Source organism: Narcine bancroftii, chromosome 2, assembly GCF_036971445.1.
Source record: "Narcine bancroftii isolate sNarBan1 chromosome 2, sNarBan1.hap1, whole genome shotgun sequence".
Classification (NCBI taxonomy): Eukaryota; Metazoa; Chordata; class Chondrichthyes; order Torpediniformes; family Narcinidae; genus Narcine; species Narcine bancroftii.
In genome coordinates this window covers 307,915,514-307,936,674 of record NC_091470.1, presented here as the reverse complement: position 1 = coordinate 307,936,674, position 21,161 = coordinate 307,915,514, and the positions used below count along the sequence as shown (strand labels likewise).

General features: G+C 40.4%; 1 protein-coding gene across 10 annotated transcripts in view; it reads left to right on the top strand.

Moving 5' to 3' along the window:
• spidr (scaffold protein involved in DNA repair) overlaps positions 1-19,354 on the top strand; it is a 343,155-nt gene extending 323,801 nt beyond the window's left edge. For all 10 annotated transcript variants that reach the window (XM_069921553.1, XM_069921551.1, XM_069921559.1 and 7 more), the window contains 5 exons: positions 196-348; positions 6,988-7,081; positions 15,479-15,593; positions 17,408-17,461; positions 19,199-19,354. In XM_069921553.1, the coding sequence (XP_069777654.1) occupies positions 196-348; positions 6,988-7,081; positions 15,479-15,593; positions 17,408-17,461; positions 19,199-19,336 (554 nt within the window). In that variant the 3' untranslated portion in view covers positions 19,337-19,354. The remainder of the gene's footprint in view (positions 1-195; positions 349-6,987; positions 7,082-15,478; positions 15,594-17,407; positions 17,462-19,198) is intronic.
• Positions 19,355-21,161: the final 1,807 nt, after the last annotated feature.

The window sequence follows — 21,161 nt, the reverse complement described above, 5'->3', positions numbered from 1 at the left end:
CTGCATATGTATTGCTTGTCTGCATGCGAGTTATGGCTGGTTGCATGACTGCGTGTTTTGTACCAAGGACTGGAGAACAGTTTCATCAAGTTGTACTTTGTGCAATCAAATGACAATAAATTTGACTTGACAAAATACAGTGCATTTTAATGTAATATCCTGTTCTGATGACAGTTATTGTCTTTTTATTTTTAGACTCTATTGTGTGTGCTGAGGGTACAGTACTTTCACTCCAGAAATCGATATCTGATTGTAATGAAAATCAGGAAATGTCTACATTAATTGGAAAAGTTATCCTTGACGAGCTCAGTGCAATGACCAAAGTAAATTCTATATGTACAGTTCAAGGTGAGGTGTTTCTGAATCTTTTAGTCACGTATGGTGACAGCCACATTATTTATCAAATCTTGTGAGCTAATTACTCTGTTTTGGTGTGAAGGAGATGCTCATCCAGACCAAGAAAATAAGGTAATTTTTAAAGAACCATTGAAAGTATGAAAATGGGAGATGCAAATGTGCTATTCTTTGATCCGAATTCCAACGATGGGCTATTGTAGATTATGGAATTCAACACCAATCTACATTCAATGGCATCAACATCTTCCCCAACCGCACTAACTTCTATCATTCCATATAGTCCCAGATCACTCACACCCTTGTTCGAGATGCCTTTCCTTCTGATTTAAAGACTTACCTGATGACAGTCATCAGTTTTGCAATAGTCTATAAGTACATTTCTCTCTATTGGCATAATAGTAAAAACACAAAATGCTGGAGAAACTCAGCAGTGTCTTTTATGTAGCAAAGGTAAAGATACTTAACCAACGATTTAGGCATGAGCCTTTCATCAAAACATTACATAACCGACGATTTGGGCTTGACCCCTTCATCGAAATAGTAGATAACTGATGTTTCAGACTTGAGCCTTTCAATTACAGTGACTACAGATTTTATTGATTTACTTATTGACATAATCAGTTCCAATCTTTATATCAGGCTTGAAATTCTAGACTAAGGTTCAATTCTACACAAATCTGTTTCCATGTAAAACTTGTTTATTGTGGATCTGACTTTCCCTGTCGTTGTTGTTGATGAATCTTGTGTTGTTATTGTAAATCCACAGTCACTTGGGTACAGCAACAGGGTATAGACAGTCTTTGGGTAATGGAACTGGGTATAGACAGAGTCTGGGGAATTAAGCTATATTTACAAAATACACAAGTGTGCAATTGCTTTCCATTGTTGTGTTGTGATCTTAGAATTACATATTTGGTTTAAGTCAATGAGGTGTTTAAAATTTGTAAATGTAAATATATTCATTTCTATGAATGTTCACCATGGACATTTGACATATTAATTCCATGACTAAATCCAATGAATCATGTTGTATACTTCTCCCCTACATTTGTTAAATGAGCAAATAACAGACTTTATGACAGAAACCTTAAAAAACTGAATGTAAGAAAACCCATAAATAGACTTTGAAACTATCTGTGCAAGATTATCCTGCAAATTTCACTTGTTCAGTAAATTCTAGAGAATTGAGGAGCTGAGCACCTAGATGGTAAAACCAGTCACCATCAAATTTCAGATTTATTGTCAGAGTACATATATAACATTGCATACAACCCTAAGATTCCTTTTTTTGAGGGCAATGCAGAATTGTCATTTATTAGTAGTGCAAAAAACCTACAGTGTATACAAGAAAATAAATAAAGAACGGTAAACAGATAACGAATATAAACAATACAGAGAGAATACAAAAATCAATCAAGTGCACAATTAAGAGTCCTTAAATGAGTCCCTGATTGATTTTCTTGTTGAGGAGTCTGATGGTGGAGGAGTAGCAGCTGTTCCTGAACCTGGTGGTGCGAGTCTTGTGGCACCTCGACCTCTTTCACGATGGCAGCAGCAAGAACAGAATGTGTGCTGGGTGGTGCGGATCTTGATGATTGCTGCTGCTCTCTGATGGCAGCGTCCCCCTAGATGCTCTTAATGGTGGGAAGGGTTTTGACTGTGATATCCTTCACCTTTTGGAGGGCTTTATGCTCAGGACAATAAAGCTGGTATAGTGGTACGGAGGTTACTAGTTGCTCACAGCTTCATGAACTCTAATTCTCACTGAGCTTGAATACAGTCTTTGTGGTGTTTAAAGAATTTCCCCATTATAATGTGGGGTTTCTTCTAGGTGCTCTGCTTATATTGTCAGTAAATTAACCAAAGGGCAGATGCTGGAACACATGAGAGAGAATGAGACTTATGTCATTTACTCTGCTGTGTTCCAATCTCTACTGATGGAAGAAAAGATAATGGCATATGAGCATGACGTGGCCATTTTGGCTCCATACAAAGGTGAAACCATAACCCATTATTTATTGTGTAGAATTGTGAAAGTCAAGAGAAACCAAGAAATATGAACTGGACTTACAATCTAGAGCAGTGGTTCTCAAATGTTTTGGGCTGCCATCTCCTTGGTCTCGACGCCATGTCTCAAGCGCCAACTCCCCCATACAACGGTGCTGGGGGTGGGTGTTAGTGGCGATGCTGAGCAGAGTGGGGGTTAGTGGTGGCGCTGAGCGGGTGTAGTGGCAGCACTGAGCAGGGTGGTGGGGTTGAGTGGTGGCGCTGAGCTGGGTGGGGAGGGTTAGTGTCAGCACTAAGTGGGGGTGGTTAGTGGTAACCTGAGTGGGTTGGGGGATTAGTGTCGGCGCTGAGCAGGGTGGTGATGGTGGCAGCAGTAGTGCTGAACAGGGGGTAATGATGTCAGTACCACATGGCGGCCACCAAGACCAACTCTCGCGAGAATGCCTTATCACCATTTATTTTGCTCACTACTGCCACCCTGAGTCTGGCCAGAAAATTACTGCACTGGCTTCTTCATTAAACTTTGCACTAGACTGAATAATTACAGGACTGAAAGTTTGGAACGCCCCCTTTTTCCTCATCGACCCCTTGGATCCTTCCACTGCCCTCAGGGGGGGGCGGCAGCGCCCACTTTGGGAATCCCTAACCTAGAGGATCAGATTGGTAAGTTACTGAGCAGTAAGGGAATCAGACGACAGCAAACTGTGGAGCGAATCGCTGGAGATGTATGGGAGGACATCAGAATCCTATGTGAGAAGATAGCACGGCGAGCGGTCAGGCATCAGGGTTAGACTGAGAGTTAACCCGTTCAGATCTGCACTCCCGACGATCTTATTCACAAATGTAAGATCACTGGAAAAGAAAATAGGATACCTGAGGTTGATTCTGAACCAGAAAGAACTTTAGGCCTGCTATGCTGGGGTGATTACAGAAACATGGCTCCAAACTCAGCAATCCAGCCTGAATGCCTTATCTCCTTCAGGGCAGACAGAGAGGCTGCTGCAGCTGGCAAGACTCAAGGAGAGGAATGGTGCATTTATAGCCACGAAAATTGGTGCACAAATAGCTCTGTGGTGAAGACCTTCTACTCAGCAGAGTAGAGTACCTGTTGGTGAAATACAGACCATTCTAACGGTCCAGATAATTCTCGGCCATGCTGATTGGCGCAGTTTATGTACCATCTTTGGCAAATGAGAGGAAGCCATGAAGGAGCTTTATGAGGTTGAAGCAGTGAAGGAGCACTACAACATCACTTAGAGACCACGGACTGGTGCAGTTTCAGGAATACTGCCACTTACAATGGCCATGTAAACATCAAGGATTACATAAGCTCAGTGACAGGCGACATTAGCCAATGCATCGAGGATCACAGAGATCCAATTCTGCACAACCAGTGCTAGCCAGAATCCGTGGTTGGAAGCAGAAGTCCGTGCTCTTCTCCGAGCTCGTGATGCTGCCTTCAGGACAGGTCAGATCAGCCAGGGCTGAACACTTCCGAGCAATCCGGAAGGCAGAGCATGGGTATGCGCCGAAGATCCATAGTTAGCTGTGCAACACGAGTAACATGAAGTGACAAGGGATCAAAACTTTAACACACCACAAGACAACACCTTCTATATAGGTTCGACGAGAAGAAAAGTCTGACGCCAATGAAAGCTCTGTCTCCCCTGATGATTAGGCCCCTTGTAAAGTCGCGACCAAGGTGAGGAGAATATATCCAGTGTGAACCCACACAGGCAGTGGGACCAGACAATATGCCAGGTTGGGTTCTGAAGGACTGTGCAGACCAATTGACAGTTCCTTACAGATATCTTCAACATGTCACTGCAGCAGTCCATTGTCCATGCGGGTTCAAGACAGCCACCATTATCCAGGTACCAAAGGGGGTGACAGTTACAGGCCTCAATGACTACTGTCCAGCGCCACTGACCTCCACCATAATGAAATGCTTTCAAGTATCTGCTAATGCAATGCATCAAAGTGCTTCTTCCAGAGACACTGGAGCCAATTCAATTTGCCTGTAACCAAAACCATTCCACTGATGGTACATCACCTTGTCCCTCAACTCTATCATGTCCCACCTGGAGAACACAGCCTCATATGCCAGGCTGCTCTTCATTGTCTTCAGCTCGGTGTTTAATATGATTGTACTCCAGAAGCTCGTGGAGAAAATGATCTCGCTGGGACTCAAAATCCCTCTCTGTAACTGGGTTTTGGACTTCCTAATGGAAAGGCCATAGTCTATCCAAATTGGAAGCAGAACGGCACATAGCAAAACGCTGAGCACTGGTGTACCTCAGGGCTGAGTGCTCACTGGTGTACCTCAGGGCTGAGTGCTCACTGGTGTACCTCAGGGCTGAGTGCTCACTGGTGTACCTCAGGGCTGAGTGCTCACTGATGTACCTCAGGGCTGAGTGCTCAATCTACTCCTGTTCATTCTACTTACCCACAACTTCAGAGTCAGACCCAACTCCAACAGGATCATCAAACTTGCAGATGACTCGACAGTAGAGAAGATCATCGCAAAATCAGTGAAGACACCTACCACTTTGAACACAGCATCTTCCAGCTACTCCTGTTGGAAAAGGGATACAAGAGTATCAGATTCAGAACCAGCAGGCTGAGAAACAGCTTCGTCTCACAGGCAATGAGAGTGCTGAATGACCGATGAACTGTCCATACAAACCTTCCATGACTCAACTATTTATTTAACAAGAATATTTATTTATTTTAATATTTGTATATGCGTACTGTGCATATGTATTGGTTGTCTATACTGTATATGTGTTATGTCTGTCTGTTTGCAGTGTGTTGCACCAAGGACTGGAGAATGCTGTTTTCTGGGGTTATACTTCTACAATTGGATGATAAATAAATTTGAACTTGAATGGCTTCATTCTGTCCAATAGTAAGCAAAGAAACTGTCCTGGTTTCTATGTTTATATTTCTTCTTCAATTTTCACCATTGGTTTTGTTCCATTTGTACTTGAATTATTTGGATTCATGCAAGGATTGGAAATTGAACCATGCTCCAGGTTCTCCAAGTTTTTGAATGGTTAATCTCAATCCACAAAATGATGAGCTAGCAAAAGTTTAACTAACTGCTTTGTTACGATTGTAAACCCATATTATTGATGCAGTTAGGAATACGAGTGCATGATTTATTTCTTATCATTTATATCATCATTCACACTGTTGTTGTCGTTAGGTTGAAATCTTGACCAGGCAAAATGCCTTCAGACATTTTGCTGCAAAGCACATAAAGGTTCAGTAAAAGCAAAGCTTGAGTTTTTGTGATCTAAGGACATGACATCTGTTAAGAAAGTTTATCCCCCTATATGAGTTTTAAAGTTATCTACAGGAAGTTGGTTCTGTGAAAATCAAAATTTGCAGATGCTGAAAAATGTGAAACAAAAACAGAAAATTCTGGAAACTCACAGGAGTTCAGGCAGTGTCTTTTTCCAAAGTTGTCCCCTGATTTGCTAAGTGTTTACAGCATTTTGTGTTTTTATTTGAGCAGTTTTTATGCGTTGATGATTAAACTGCAAAATTGTCTTCACAGTTCACTCAGCCATTCCTCTTCTGCTTTTAATTAATTACAAAACAGCAAAGATTTGCCAATTTGCAAGTGATCAGTGTATGCCATTTTTTTGTCCTTATTGTAATGGAATGTGGCAGTCTTTAATTTCATTTATCTTCAGGAATTGTTCCCGCTAGAAGTGTGAAATTGCAGTTATACAGTGCTGTTCATGTCATTATGAAGTTAGAGAGTTTTTTATGATGTTCCAATGCACTTCGCAAGCTATGGATTACTTTTGAAGTTGTGGGCACTATTTGTGGGTAATCTATGCACTCTAAGGTCCCAGTGGAAACAGTAAGAACATTTATTACTAATTGAAAAATGAGTATTTAGCCAGGACTCTACATCTACCTCTAGCTCTATTTCCAGTCCTCTCATGACATCTGTTTCATCCACCAGTGTAGATATAGTTGGCCTTATTCATCTTTCCCCTGAAACACAGTGACATGGGAAAACCATGGCAGGCAAAAATAGGCAACAAGCTAGATAAAGCATGATCTGAGCACATAACTGTTAGGAAAAATGAAATGTTCTGGAAGGTTTTTTTAGAGTCAAAGTTTTACAGGATGGAAATATGTCCTTCAGGCGAACTTGTCCATGCCAACCAAGTTATTTCTCCTTTTCTCCTGAAATAAGAAGGCTGAATTGTGACTTTATAGGTCTTTAAAAGCACAAAGGGATTTTAAAAAAAGATATGGAAAAGTTGAGGCAATGATTTCTTAACTAGAGGGCATTTGGAATGTGAAACTTGTTACAAAAGAGTGTACATGAATAAATTATCAAGAATTCATATGAAAGGAAACCAGAATAAGTACTGTACATTTGGGAAAAAGGTGAATGTGATGGTAGAGAGAGATGAGGGGAAGGTGCAAGAAGTCTTATTAATTTGGAAAAAAATTTTGGTCTTTGAACTAATTGAAAATGTTGGGGATTTTAAAAATCATTTTTAAAAATTATTTACTGTTGGAAATAAATTTTATTTGCTATTTTGTTTGTGTCTATTCATTTTGACATAATAATGAGCAGTTATTTTTTTCCCCTAGGAACTGTGGTTGGTGTAGATGAAGCTACTGCTTTTTCCTGGATAGTTTGCAACAACTGTGGAAATGAAAATTTGGAAAAGATGTCTGGGGAATGGTCAGTAGATGAAAACATTGCAACATTTTCTGTTTCATATTTTGCCTCAGTTATCATGTGAAGATATTAAATACTTTTTTTTCCTTTGAGGATAACATAACTAATATAATTTGAAAAATATATTTTAAATCTAGAATTTTTGCATTGATCTCTTTAAAACAATAGCAGGATAGATCTGTCCAATGCCAGTTCCAGTACTGCATCTCATGTGGGTGTCCCAGTGGAAGATTAGTTTTAACGCCTGCTTTGACTGAAACTACTGGTGGCAGACCTCAGCCTGTTGCTGCTCTGGTGGACTCCTCAGCAAGAGTTCAGTGGAATATCACTGAACTTGTGCTTGGATAAATTTGAAGCACTACCAAATGCTTGGGAGAAATAGTCTATGGGGGAAAAGGTGCCTTTTTACAATTTAAGCATCCTTCAGTATTTTTAATATTTTATGTTTCATTGTGTATTTTAGTCTTGTAAGTATAAAGAAATTTATCATGTCAAAAGAGCATTTGAAATCTTACTAAATGTTTGTGAGCATCAAGGGCATTCACAGTAATTCTGATCACAATGGAAGAGATGCAAACATGACTCTGGGAGGGATGGAGACTTGACTGCCATCAAAGGTGTATGTGCTGAAATAGACCCTTTACTGCACCCAACAATGCCAAAATGATAGAAGCTAAGCTTCCCATGGAAGATTGTGCAAGAGGCCATGGTAGAACAAATCTACTTGGGTATCAGTAATTGTGTTAGGGGCCATACAAACAGAATGGTTTAGGAGAAGGCACCTGATAATTCCAAGACAACAGAAGATCTGCCTTAACATTACATACAAACAAGAGACGCAAGAGGCAGCAGCTGTTGGAAGAATTTATTTCAGGATGAGGTCGTGCATAGGATGTCATAGGTTCTCTGTGGATAGTAAGGAATTACTTAAGGTGGTTTTCTTCTTTTCTTTGGCTTGGCTTCGCGGACGAAGATTTATGGAGGGGGTAAAAAGTCCACGTCAGCTGCAGGCTCGTTTGTGGCTGACCAGTCCGATGCGGGACAGGCAGACACGATTGCAGCGGTTGCAAGGGAAAATTGGTTGGTTGGGGTTGGGTGTTGGGTTTTTCCTCCTTTGCCTTTTGTCAGTGAGGTGGGCTCTGCGGTCTTCTTCAAAGGAGGCTGCTGCCCGCCAAACTGTGAGGCGCCAAGATGCACGGTTTGAGGCGTTATCAGCCCACTGGCGGTGGTCAATGTGGCAGGCACCAAGAGATTTCTTTAGGCAGTCCTTGTACCTTTTCTTTGGTGCACCTCTGTCACGGTGGCCAGTGGAGAGCTCGCCATATAATACGATCTTGGGAAGGCGATGGTCCTCCATTCTGGAGACGTGACCCATCCAGCGCAGCTGGATCTTCAGCAGCGTGGACTCGATGCTGTCGACCTCTGCCATCTCGAGTACCTCGACGTTAGGGGTGTGAGCGCTCCAATGGATGTTGAGGATGGAGCGGAGACAACGCTGGTGGAAGCGTTCTAGGAGCCGTAGGTGGTGCCGGTAGAGGACCCATGATTCGGAGCCGAACAGGAGTGTGGGTATGACAACGGCTCTGTATACGCTTATCTTTGTGAGGTTTTTCAGTTGGTTGTTTTTCCAGACTCTTTTGTGTAGTCTTCCAAAGGCGCTATTTGCCTTGGCGAGTCTGTTGTCTATCTCATTGTCGATCCTTGCATCTGATGAAATGGTGCAGCCGAGATAGGTAAACTGGTTGACCGTTTTGAGTTTTGTGTGCCCGATGGAGATGTGGGGGGGCTGGTAGTCATGGTGGGGAGCTGGCTGATGGAGGACCTCAGTTTTCTTCAGGCTGACTTCCAGGCCAAACATTTTGGCAGTTTCCGCAAAGCAGGACGTCAAGCGCTGAAGAGCTGGCTCTGAATGGGCAACTAAAGCGGCATCATCTGCAAAGAGTAGTTCACGGACAAGTTTCTCTTGTGTCTTGGTGTGAGCTTGCAGGCGCCTCAGATTGAAGAGACTGCCATCCGTGCGGTACCGGATGTAAACAGCGTCTTCATTGTTGGGGTCTTTCATGGCTTGGTTCAGCATCATGCTGAAGAAGATTGAAAAGAGGGTTGGTGCGAGAACACAGCCTTGCTTCACGCCATTGTTAATGGAGAAGGGTTCAGAGAGCTCATTGCTGTATCTGACCCGACCTTGTTGGTTTTCGTGCAGTTGGATAATCATGTTGATTATCAGACTGCTCAAACTACAGGGGAATCACGTTGCTCTCCATTGCAGGCAAAATCTTCGCTAGGATTCTACTAAATAGAATAATACCTAGTGTCGCTGAGAATATTCTCCCAGAATCACAGTGCGGCTTTCGCGCAAACAGAGGAACCACTGACATGGTCTTTGCCCTCAGACAGCTCCAAGAAAAGTGCAGAGAACAAAACAAAGGACTCTACATCACCTTTGTTGACCTCACCAAAGCCTTCGACACCGTGAGCAGGAAAGGGCTTTGGCAAATACTAGAGCGCATCGGATGTCCCCCAAAGTTCCTCAACATGATTATCCAACTTAAGGTGGTATGTGAGTGGAAAAAACAAGGTTGACAACTACCGTTATAGAAGGAATGTAGCCAGTATAGAGATGTGAGAGGGAGGAGCTAGATAGAGGTTGGAAGGTAATGATAATTAATTTATTATCAGATGCATTATACAATATACATATGTGACAAAATTCCTGCTTTCTGCAGCCAAATGGGTACTTTCAAAAAGAAAAAGAAAACCATAACAACAGTTAGAACAACCAGATATGGATGGCTGATGTGAAGATGGAGCCAGGTGGGAGAGGGATAGGTGTGAGCAGACACTGACAGGTAAAAGCTGGCACCAGATAAGGGAGGAAAGCATAGGTGGAGGGGATGAGCCAAGGACGAAGAAACTCCGGAAGGTAAGTGTGTGGGTATTGGGCAGATGGAACAAGGTGGAGGAGGATGATGGTGAGGTATTGACAGGGAGGGGAAGGGGTGGTAAAGGTAAACTAGCGAGCAAGATCCTAGATGGACTGGTGAGAGTGGGAAAGGAGCACAGAAGTGAGTGACCAAAAATTAGAAGTACTCTACCACTTACTGTACATGTCTTACCCTTCCATGATTTATCAAAAAACATCTCACAATTTTTAGTATTACATTCCAACTGCCAATTCTCTGCCCATTCTGAACTATATTGTGTTGAAGCCTAGCCTTCCTTGCTATCCTCAGTACCAACCATCGTGGGACTTCATCGGGTTTACTACAATCACATGTTAATATAAATGAGAAATAAAAGATAACTCATAGCCTATTGGACAGTGCAACGTGCAGAGGCAGGTAAAAAGGTGAGTTAGATATACAAGGGTATTAGTATAACAGCTAAAACTCCATGCTTGGTTGATTAATGACATGGCAAGAAAATGGATTATACTTGGGGAAGGAGCAGAATATATGCAAGTGCTCTGTAATGGGCTGAAACTGTTGTGGTCAAATAATTACCTGCGTAGGGAAGAGGAGGATGAGAGTGTCAGGATCACCCGGGTGATCAGAGGAGTTTAGCTGGGTGGTGTTTGCGGAGTTGAACAATGCAATCTTGTGTCTAGTGAATTTTTTAAAAAGTCGACTTCATGGTGTGTGCTGAAAGAAAGGAGTGAGTGTAGTCTTTATTTGTTTGTAAGGCGAGATAAGTGGTGACCTAGGCGTGATCAGTATCTTTTAATTTAAAATGGATAATGATGAGGATAAACCCCTTGCAGGAGTAATTGGTGAAGTCAAAGCAAAGAATCCTCCCTCTCCAACCCCCCCCCCCCCCACCCTGTTCATTAAGAATGCACCAGCATGGATTATGATCCTCGAAGCGCAATTCTTTGCTCTTAGTGTGACAAGTCAGAAGACTTAGTATGGTTTACTCGTGGAGCATCTTCCAGACCAGATTGCCTGTGAAGTTGAGGATGTCTTTGTGGCTCCTGATGGTAAGCTCCCATACGACAAGCTTAAGGCTGCTATTCTGCGGTGTGCTCAGTCATCGAGGGAGACTCACATTGCCCAATTACTAGCTGATGACAACCTAAGCAATAGGCAACCATCACAGATGTTGAGGAGGTAGCGCAGGCTATCTGGAACAGATCCTGTTGAAGGTGATTTTTGGAAACGGGTTCCTCTGATGTTTACCTCATCATGTTCAAAAGCATTTGGTGAGTTTCTTTCCAATGTCTACCTTCGATCAGTTGGGAAATCTTCTCTGCACTCTTTCCATCTTATTGAAATCTTTCCTGAAGTTAGGTGACTAAAATTGCACACAATACTCCAAAATAGGCGTCACTAATGTCTTATACAACTTTAGCATAACATCCCAACCCCTATACCCAATACTTCCATTTATGAAGGCCAATATGCCAAAACCTCTCTTTACAACTCTATCCACCTGTGATACCACTTTCAGGGATTATGTATCTTTATTCCCAGGTCCCTCTGTTCTACCACATTCCTCAGTGCCCTACCATTTATCATGTATGTCCTTTCTTGATTTGTCCTTCCAAAATGCAAAATCTCACATTTGTCTGCATTAAATTCCATTGGCCATTTTTCAGCCTAACCTGGTCCAGATCCTTTTGAAAGCTTTATTCACTGTCCACAATCTTAGTGTCATCTGCAAAATTGCTGATCCAATTTACCACATTATCATCCAAATCATGGATACAGATGACAAACAGCTATCCCAGTACTGATCCCTGAGGCACACCGCTAGTCACAGGCCTCCAGTCTGAGAATCAATTGCCACCACCACTCTTGAGTTTCTCCCGTCCAGTCATTGTTGAATACAGCTTACTACTACACCATGAATACTGAGTGTCTGAACCGTCCTGACTAATGTCCCATGTTGGACCTTATCAAAAGCCTTACTAAAGTCCATGTAAATAACATCGACAGCCTTTCCTTCATCAACTTTTCTTGTAACTGACTTGAAAAATAAACTGGACCTACCTCACACAAAGCTATGTTGACTCCCTAATCAATTTCTGGCTATCCAAATAATTGTATATCCCATTTCTTAGAACATCTTCCAATTAGTTACCAACTACTGACATAAGGCTCACCGGCCTATAATTTCCAGGGTTACTTTTAGAGCCTTTTTTTAAAAATTGAACAATGTGAACTACACTCCAATCCTCTGAAGACCACACCCATGGCTAAGGATATATTAAATATTTCCGCTAGAGCCCCTGAAAATTCTACACTAGCCTCTCTCAAGGTCCAAGGGAATATCTTATCAGGCTCTGGGGATTTATCCACCCTAATTGGCTTTTAGACAGCAAGCACATCCTCTTTAATCTCTATAGGTTCTATGACCTCACTGCCTGTTTTCCTTACTTCCTTCGACTCTGCCAATTTTCTGAGTGAATACTTATTTTTAAAAAAATTAAGATCTCCCCATCACCTTTGGCCCCATATATAGTCGACCACTCTGATCTTCAGGAGGACCAATTTTTTTCTCGTTATCCTTTGCTCAATATACCTGTAGAAAGCCTTAGTATTTTCCTTTACATTGTCTGCCAAAGCAACTTCATGGTTTTTTTTTCTTCCTGATTTCTTTTTGAGGTTGTTCTTGCATTTTTTATACTCTTCAAGTACCTCATTTGCTCCATGTTGTCTATACCTGCTATACACCTCTCTTCTTTCAAACCGGATCCCCAATATCCCTTGAAAACCAAGGTTCCCCATGCCTGATAACCTTGTCTTTAATCCTGACAGGAACATATACATTCTGTACTCTCAAAATTTCACCTTTGGTTTTCCACTTATCTCGCATACCCTTGCCTGAAAACAACTTATCTGAATCTATGCATTCTAGATCTTTTCTTGTTTTCTCAAAGCTGGCCTTTCTCCAAATTAGAATTTCAACCCGAGGCTCAGACCTATCCATCTCCATAATTTACTTGAAACTAATGGCATTATGATCACTAGATCTGAAATGTTCCCCAACACATTCTTCTGTCACCTGTCCTGTCTCATTCCCTAATAGGAGATCCAGTTTTACACTATCTAGTTGGAACCTCTATATATTGATTTAGAAAGCTTTCCTGAACATATTTGACAAATTCCAGGCCATCCAACCCTTTTACAGTATGGGAGTCCCAGTCAATATGTGGAAAGTTAAAATCTCCCACTATCGCAAGGTTGATGTCAGTGCTGTGCAATTGCTCAGCAAATGGAAGTGTAAAGTGCTCCTTCTGTCCGATAGCCTACAGGTAACCCTTGGCCGAGGTGTAGTACCTGTTTAGCCTCCCAGTCAGGGTCAGGTGAAGCCATGGATTGCAGATGATGGATGGTTTTTACAAGCAGATTCTACATATTGGAATTTATGATTGTAAAACTAAAAACTCTGAGCAGGTGAATTTGCTGATCAATGGCCAGGGTTACCCGTGCAGTATGGACACTGCAACTGAAGAAGGCAGCGGGAAACCACTTCACTGTTTTTCCCTGGTATAATCATGAACTCAATATCGACTATGGTCTCAGCTCAAAGATGGAGCCTTCACCGAAGGAGAACAGGGAAGGCAACTATAATTCGGAGGGTCAGAGATCGTGACGGAGGGAGAGGCATGATTGACCACACCGAATGGCAAGACTCTGAATGATGAATGATCACAACCTTATGTTTCCTGCGGCTGTCTGCTATTGCTCTTTTAATTCACAATGACAAATGGGCAGTCTACAATGCAGCCCCATTAGTATGGTCTTACCTTTCCTGTTCCTCAGCTCGATTCATCTAGCCTTGGAGAAAGTAAGGTTTGTTTTGCATTAGGAAGGTTTAGAAAAGAAGGTTATTTTACATTACAAATTTTTCTCAGGGAATATCCACTTAATATATTTTCATATCTTCATTTTGTTACTATCTGCAGAATGGTAAATGTCTGAAGTTACCTCAGTTGCTATTCTGTACATTTATTATTTTGTTATTTATAGTATGGATGTTTGGTAGTAATCACCAGTAAATTGAAGTGGGCCTGTAATTTATGTATTATTCCTTCCAGAGATGAGTCCTGCTATTTGAATCCTCTAATGGATCTGATAAAATCAGAAAGAGAAAATGACAGCCTCTCTGGGATGGAAAGTTACAGTTATTTGGAGAGTCTTGGTCTGTTTTCACTGGAGAGGAGGAAATTAAGAGAGGGTATGATTGAGATACAGTAGTCCTAAAATCCTGACTGCTCAGGGATTGGGTCAGTCTGGATTTTCAGATTCTCAGGCAGTATTTTTAAAATTTAAATGTAAGGATGAATAATTCATTGGCAAATACAATATGCTTCATTTGTCAAAATGGGCAGTTTTAAACAAAAAATAAAAATGCTGCTGTGTATCTATGGCTGAATTTTAAAAGTTTGAGACTTGTTGAAAAGTCCGGATTCTCAGGTGGTCCGGAGTTCTGGCATCCAGATAATTGTGCCTACTGTCTATAAAATTATGAGGGCTGCAAATACTGTAGACTGCAGGAAACTGTTGGTAGATAAACCTAAAGAACATGAATTTTGGGAATGTGGTAAGAGATTTTAAAGAGGATCTTAGAGGGTTTTTTTTTCATATAGTGAGTACCTGGAATACATTGCCTGAGAGAATGGTGGACGCAGTTACTGACAACATTTAATAATTGTCTGGATGAACATGTGAATCATATAGGCAAACAAGGCTGTGGGCCACGCACTGGTGTCACTAGCAGGTGTGGGGGGTGTGGACTGCAGCAGGTGACACCAAAATGATTTTCTATAAAAATTTTTGGGCAGTTTCAACAGAAATTTATTATTTTTTATTAAAATATCCCTGAAGCTAGTTATAACAACAAAAACATATTTTGTAAGCCCATCTTATATGTATCAATATACCTACAAGGCTAAAACTACACTAATTTACTTTTTGAACCTTCTAATGCACTCTGGTCAAAGGTGTCATTATTACCCAATTACAGTGAAGCTTTGAATCATGTGGTTTTGTCTCCACGCGCTACAAGCATGTGCTATTGTTTTCGTTGCTGCTGGTGTTTTTATAGTCACGCTTTTCAAATGTTTCTGGTGTTTTAGATACCATATTGTGGTAATTAGTATTTGTGAACCTATATCAATAACTTTTTTCAGAATGAAGTAGTAATTAAAGGAAAAAATCAAAAAAGACTTCCGCTCGTTACTCATTAGTCCATGGGGTGTACCATGATTTACCGCACCGGGTGACACCAACCCATGAGCTAGAAGATGGCATTCATGTGGATGATGCTGTTTGATCAGTGAGCTGAATGGCCAGTTTCCATGCTGTATGACATTATGTCTCTCCTTCACTCCTTTGTTGCATTATTCAAATACTGGCTTCTTATCGTGCTGTTAAAAGTCGATTGTTCCTGTTACAGTGAACTATTTTACTGCCATCAATGTGCTCAGTCTGTGGGGAAACCTCTAACGAAGATTCAATTGGAAGTGTTTCTGCAGAGTCCTGTGCTGCCACACAGTACCATAAAACTTAAGGTAACTGTTGTTCATGATTTTTTGGAAATTAGTACATTTAACATTAACAATATAAATGTCAGAACAAATTTTGTTGGGATTCTCTGAAAATATTAAACACTCCTTTGCTGAGGTCCACAAAATTTCTACACAAGTTATGTTCAATGCTGACTGGTTAATGTTGATACATTAAATGGAAGTAAATGCATACAAATCTTGGTTAAATAATTCAATACACACAAATGCTGAAGGACCACAGCAGGTCATTCAGTATCCAGGGAAAGCAATATCCAATCAACATTTCAGGCCTGAACCCTTCATCGGGAATACCACACTTCTGTATATTGTTCCATTTCTTCAGCATCTCGACACTTCTGGTTTAATCTCAGTAAAATAATTGATGTTGCTTTCTCAGAAGTAAATATTAACTGATTAATCCTGTAGCAGATGCAAAGTTATACCTGGCCCAGACGATCCAACATTTAACATAAAATTGTTGCTTGATGGCAGGCATCTGTTTTATATTGTCGCACAGATGGAACCTAATGGGCCTATGCCTACCTCCACTAGAGCAATCTGACCAGTCTCATTCCCTCTGCAGTTTATTTTGTCTCATATACCCATCAGTTCCCCCATGATCCTTTATAAAGGGTAATTTATAGTGGTCAATTAACTTATCATTTATGGTTCTTTTGAGCCAGAAGCTACAAACCTTTAATCAATTTGTGTATAGGATCAGTCATCAGATTGAATGACATAAAGGCAATTTGAATATACAATATTTTCTATTGTACGTGGACCACCAGTTATTATTTTTCGCACCGCAAAGTTGAACTTTGTCAAATTTCGATTACTTATACCATTGTGTCAAATACTGTTACATCCATTAGGAATACATTTACTAAGTTTCAGTGATTTAACTTGAAATTGTGACCCAGGACTTATGAGTTGTAGCCACATAGTGAAGGCTTTCCTGTTTGTATCGACCAAGCAACAGTTGAAGCTTCTATCTTTGTGGATATATCTACATTCGATTTATTACAGGATGTAGGTGGAGAAATTGTGAATATTAAACACAACAAAGAATGGAAAGCAACAAAACCATTCATGTTGAAATTTTAAATAAAATGGAACTTCATATACATTGGGTGACATTATTTCTCAACTCTCTCTTTATATTATTATGTTATATCTGGCAATACATCAGTAGTGTTAATACTACATGTCTTGCCAAGAAATACATGTACTTTTGAGTGTGCCAGTACTTTTAAGAAGACAGAAGAGCTTTGCTATGGTTTTGCTGTTCTCTTTTAAGTTCATTTAACTAGAGCAAAAGAAAGTAGGTCTTTGAACTTGAAGTTGAATTTCGAACAGAGTTAAACAAGAAAGACTGCAGATGCTGGAAAACTGCTGAGTTCCTCTGGGATTTTGTATGTTGATCCAAACAGTGTTAATATTTTAAGTTTCTTTGAAAATAATGCCAGACAGAGAGTTGTAGCTTCTAACAAATTTGTCATTAATTCCAATGCCTTTGGGAAAGGTGAGTAGATTTCTTGCCAGAAACAGCATTCACTGCTCACTGAAGTTCCCTTTTTAAATAAAAAAAATTGAAAGTACTTTTGATTTTAAGATAATTTCTTGGAAATAAATCAGTGGAAGTTTAGTCATGCTGAATAAAGCAGCCTGAGGTTTAAAGTAATTGCAAGGGTTAATCTGGTAGTCATTTAGTCAACACCAATGGAAAATGAATGAAGATTTTCTTCTTCCTAATGGAATATACCATTAGGTATGCGTGAGTCTGACACATTTTGTTTGTATATTATTTCCCAATACAGCTACAGGAATCAAGCATTTCATCCCTGCTGATGCATTCTTCCAGAGATGAAGAGGTGAGTTAGTTTTGTGTGAAATTTAGATGCATTTCAAGAGTTGAAGATTATGAATATCACTTTGTATGGCAGAAATGTTTTTGCAATGTACAGCAACACACAATATGCTTGAGGAACTCAGTGGATTTAGCAGCATTCGTAGGAGAAGGAGGACTGGGTGGGAAGGGTTGGACTGGGCCAGTATGGGATTGGTGGACCACAGAGAAATGAAGGATGGCAAAGAGGCAATTCACTGGTGAATGACAGATGGAAGGAGAGATGCAAGAAAAGGGTGGCACAGTTGGTGTAGCAGTTAGCATAATGCTGTTACACCACCAGTGATCAGGACCAGGGTTTGAATCCCATGCTGAATGTTGGAGTTTTTACATTCTCCCCATGTCTGCGTGGGTTTTCTCAGGGGCTCCGGTTTCCTCCAACCATTCAAAACATATCAGGGGTTGTAGATCAATTGGGTGTAATTGACCAGTTATCGTGCTGTCTGTCAAAAAGAAAATCGAAAGGGTCAAGTGGAGGAAGATGTATCATACAGGATGGGGTGAGTGATATGTTGGGACAAAGGGGATGCCAATGTTGGAATCTGACAAGAAGAGAAATGATAATGTTATGTAATGAGAGCTATTGGTATGTAACTTAGTTAATTATCTAAGTGATTGCATTAGTCATTTAAAAAAGAAGAAATTTAGGGATTTAACCTATCACTGGAGTTTTCCAAAGCTATCACTTGGCAATTTCATAAATTTGGAACATTCAGACAAACTACAGAATTAGCAATAGTGTTATAAAATTGTACAGCATAGCATCATAGAACTTTACTTTCTTTATTAACCTGTATATCTGAACATAATGATGTACAACTTCCTCAACCCAAGAATGTATTCTGCCTTGAAAATGTTTTAAAGTTGTATTGAGAAATGTAATGGAGAAATGCAGCATGTCACACAGCATCCACAGGAAGTAAAGGGTTACCAATATTTCCAACCTGGGCCCTTTGCCAAGATACAATCAAAAACAGGCAGATTCCTGTATGAAAGGGTAGGTGAGAGTGGAAGAGCAGGGAAAGGTGCAAAGAAGATCTGTAGGGCAACTCGAGGTATTAGTCTGGGAAAGGCATTTCACAAGATTGCTTTGCGGTTCCAAATTTACTGTGCCATGTCTAAAATCCAAAACATAGATCACTGATGATGTAAGCTACTTTCTTTTTAAGAATGGAGACTCATTCTTACATCTTTTTAAAATTTTATAAAAGTTTTTCATTCTCTGTTTAAATCATTATTTTGCTTTTAATATCTTAAAAAGCCGTGCAATAATGTGTTATATCATGCATTGACAACCAAATCATCATAAGTTGAATTCACAGCAAATTTGGCAACAGAACTTACTGACAACCAGAAGCTTGGTGCCCAAGGCAGTACCACCCCATCATGGGGAATGCTATCTAATGGGGGGCCCTTGTAGGATACCCGGCTGTCCTTTGGGAAAGCTAGAACAAGCCCACCAATTATTCCGCATGAACAAACCCTCTTATATTTTATTGTACAGTACACCATTTGAATGTAAATATATAAAAAGATACAAGTGAAAAGGTTTATATTGATTATACAGGTGTTTGTGTGTGTGTATGTATTTTTATAAAATATTTTAAACTATTTACTCTAATTTATAATGATCTTTTCAATTATTATTTGAGTATTGCATGCTTTTTATAATGTTCATTTTGTTACTTAACCACCATGATAGGGTTACGAAGTAGACGGTATTCTTGGAAAGGAGGTGGGGCCTCTCAGCTGCTTTGTCCGCTCAGTAACAAATCATCCAGCAATTTGGATTGGACTGGAAGAAATCAGTCTGCTTCAGTTGGTAAATCAGCCTCAATAAAAATTAAATTCTCACCCATCAACATTCGTAACTGTGATAGTTAAATGTTTTATACTTTATAATGGATGCTTTATATTATTGTATTACATATTTATCAATCTCGTGTATTGTAAATAAATAATTATTTTCCACATGTAGTGCATTATTTTATTTATATTGTATACATGTAGGGATCTAAAAGATCACAGCAAAAGATCTCCACCTGACACAAGATATTTTGCACGTTTTTCACTGTGTGGATATTTTCCCAGGTCTGGTTAGATTTCTGCCACATCCTTCCTCCAAATTTGGATCCAAAGATTAGAGGTACATCATTTGTTCCCTCCCTGACATGGTCAGCTATTCAATTACGGTATATCATTGCAGATGAATAACCTATAACAAATGGAATATTTGGTATTCTTTTAATTTCTACTTGAAAATGAAATAATTTAAACTATTTTTGGTGTTTGCAGGTTGCTGTTGTATTACCACTTACATAATTGTCCTTCATAATTGTACCACTTTTCAAAATTATTAACAGCTGTATTAGAAAACTTTTGATTATTTATTGATAACTAATCTTTCCAACTTCATTGCTCCCATCTCTGGCATTTACTAGCTTAGAAATATAGATTTCTTTATATCATCTAAGTAGTTTATAAATGTGGTGAATACCGTAGTTGCTTCAACACAGATCCTTACAGACTGTTTAGTCACATCTTTCCAATTTGAGTTTTGCTTCTTAGCATCTCTCAATATCCAATTTCCCAGCCATGTCTACCATTAGGCTTTAATTCTCAATTTTAATTTCCAATCCCTCAAATGAGACTTTATCAACTTCTGCAGGTTATATCCCTGTCTATCATTTTAGACGCCTCTTCAAAAATATTCATACAGGTACATATTTTAAAATTCATAGTAGTGTATAGCACCTGCTACAGTAGGGCGCTGAAGTAAGACATACACGAAGTAGGTACAGTCGGTACTGGTTTATTGAATGGATGGCCCTGCCTTATATAGGCCTGCTGGCCCTAGTAGTCCCACCACTTCTGGCAGAAATGACATCACGTGTTTGCCAGCTGCCAATTGGTTGGTGTTCCCGTCAGTGCTCATTTCCTGCCGTGCGGTCTGTGGCCCAGGGAGAAAGACCATTTAGTTGGTGTGGTCCTTCCAGGATCACCACGTTCGACCGCCATTTTTTTGTGTCAGGACGCCTATTGGTTAGCAGGCTCCACAGTAGCTTTTTCTCTGATCAGCAGTTTTTTTTTTCAGTTGCTGAATTGTTCTCAGTAATAAACTCCAAAAGTTTCCGAAAAATAAGTGTTAGGCTAACTTTCCATAATTTCTTGTTTCCTTCTTTTCACTTTCTTATGTAATAATGTTAGTCAATCTAAAGAATAGTTGCTGAATTGAGAGAATACTGTGTCCTTGTAAAATATCCCTGTAGATATCTCTTCTCTTTGGCTTGGCTTCGTGGACGAAGATTTATGGAGGGGTAATGTCCACGTCAGCTGCAGGCTCGTTTGTGGCTGATGTCTGATGCGGGACAGGCAGACACGGTTGCAGCAGTTGCAAGGGAAAATTGGTTGGTTGGGGTTGGGTGTTGGGTTTTTCCTCCTTTGTCTTTTGTCAGTGAGGTGGGCTCTGCAGTGTTCTTCAAAGGAGGTTGCTGCCCGCTGAAGTGAGGCGCCAAGATGCACTTTAGGCAGTCCTTGTACCTCTTCTTTGGTGCACCTCTGTCACGGTGGCCAGTGGAGAGCTCGCCATATAACACGATCTTGGGAAGGCGATGGTCCTCCATTCTGGAGATGTGACCTACCCAGCGCAGTTGGATCTTCAGCAG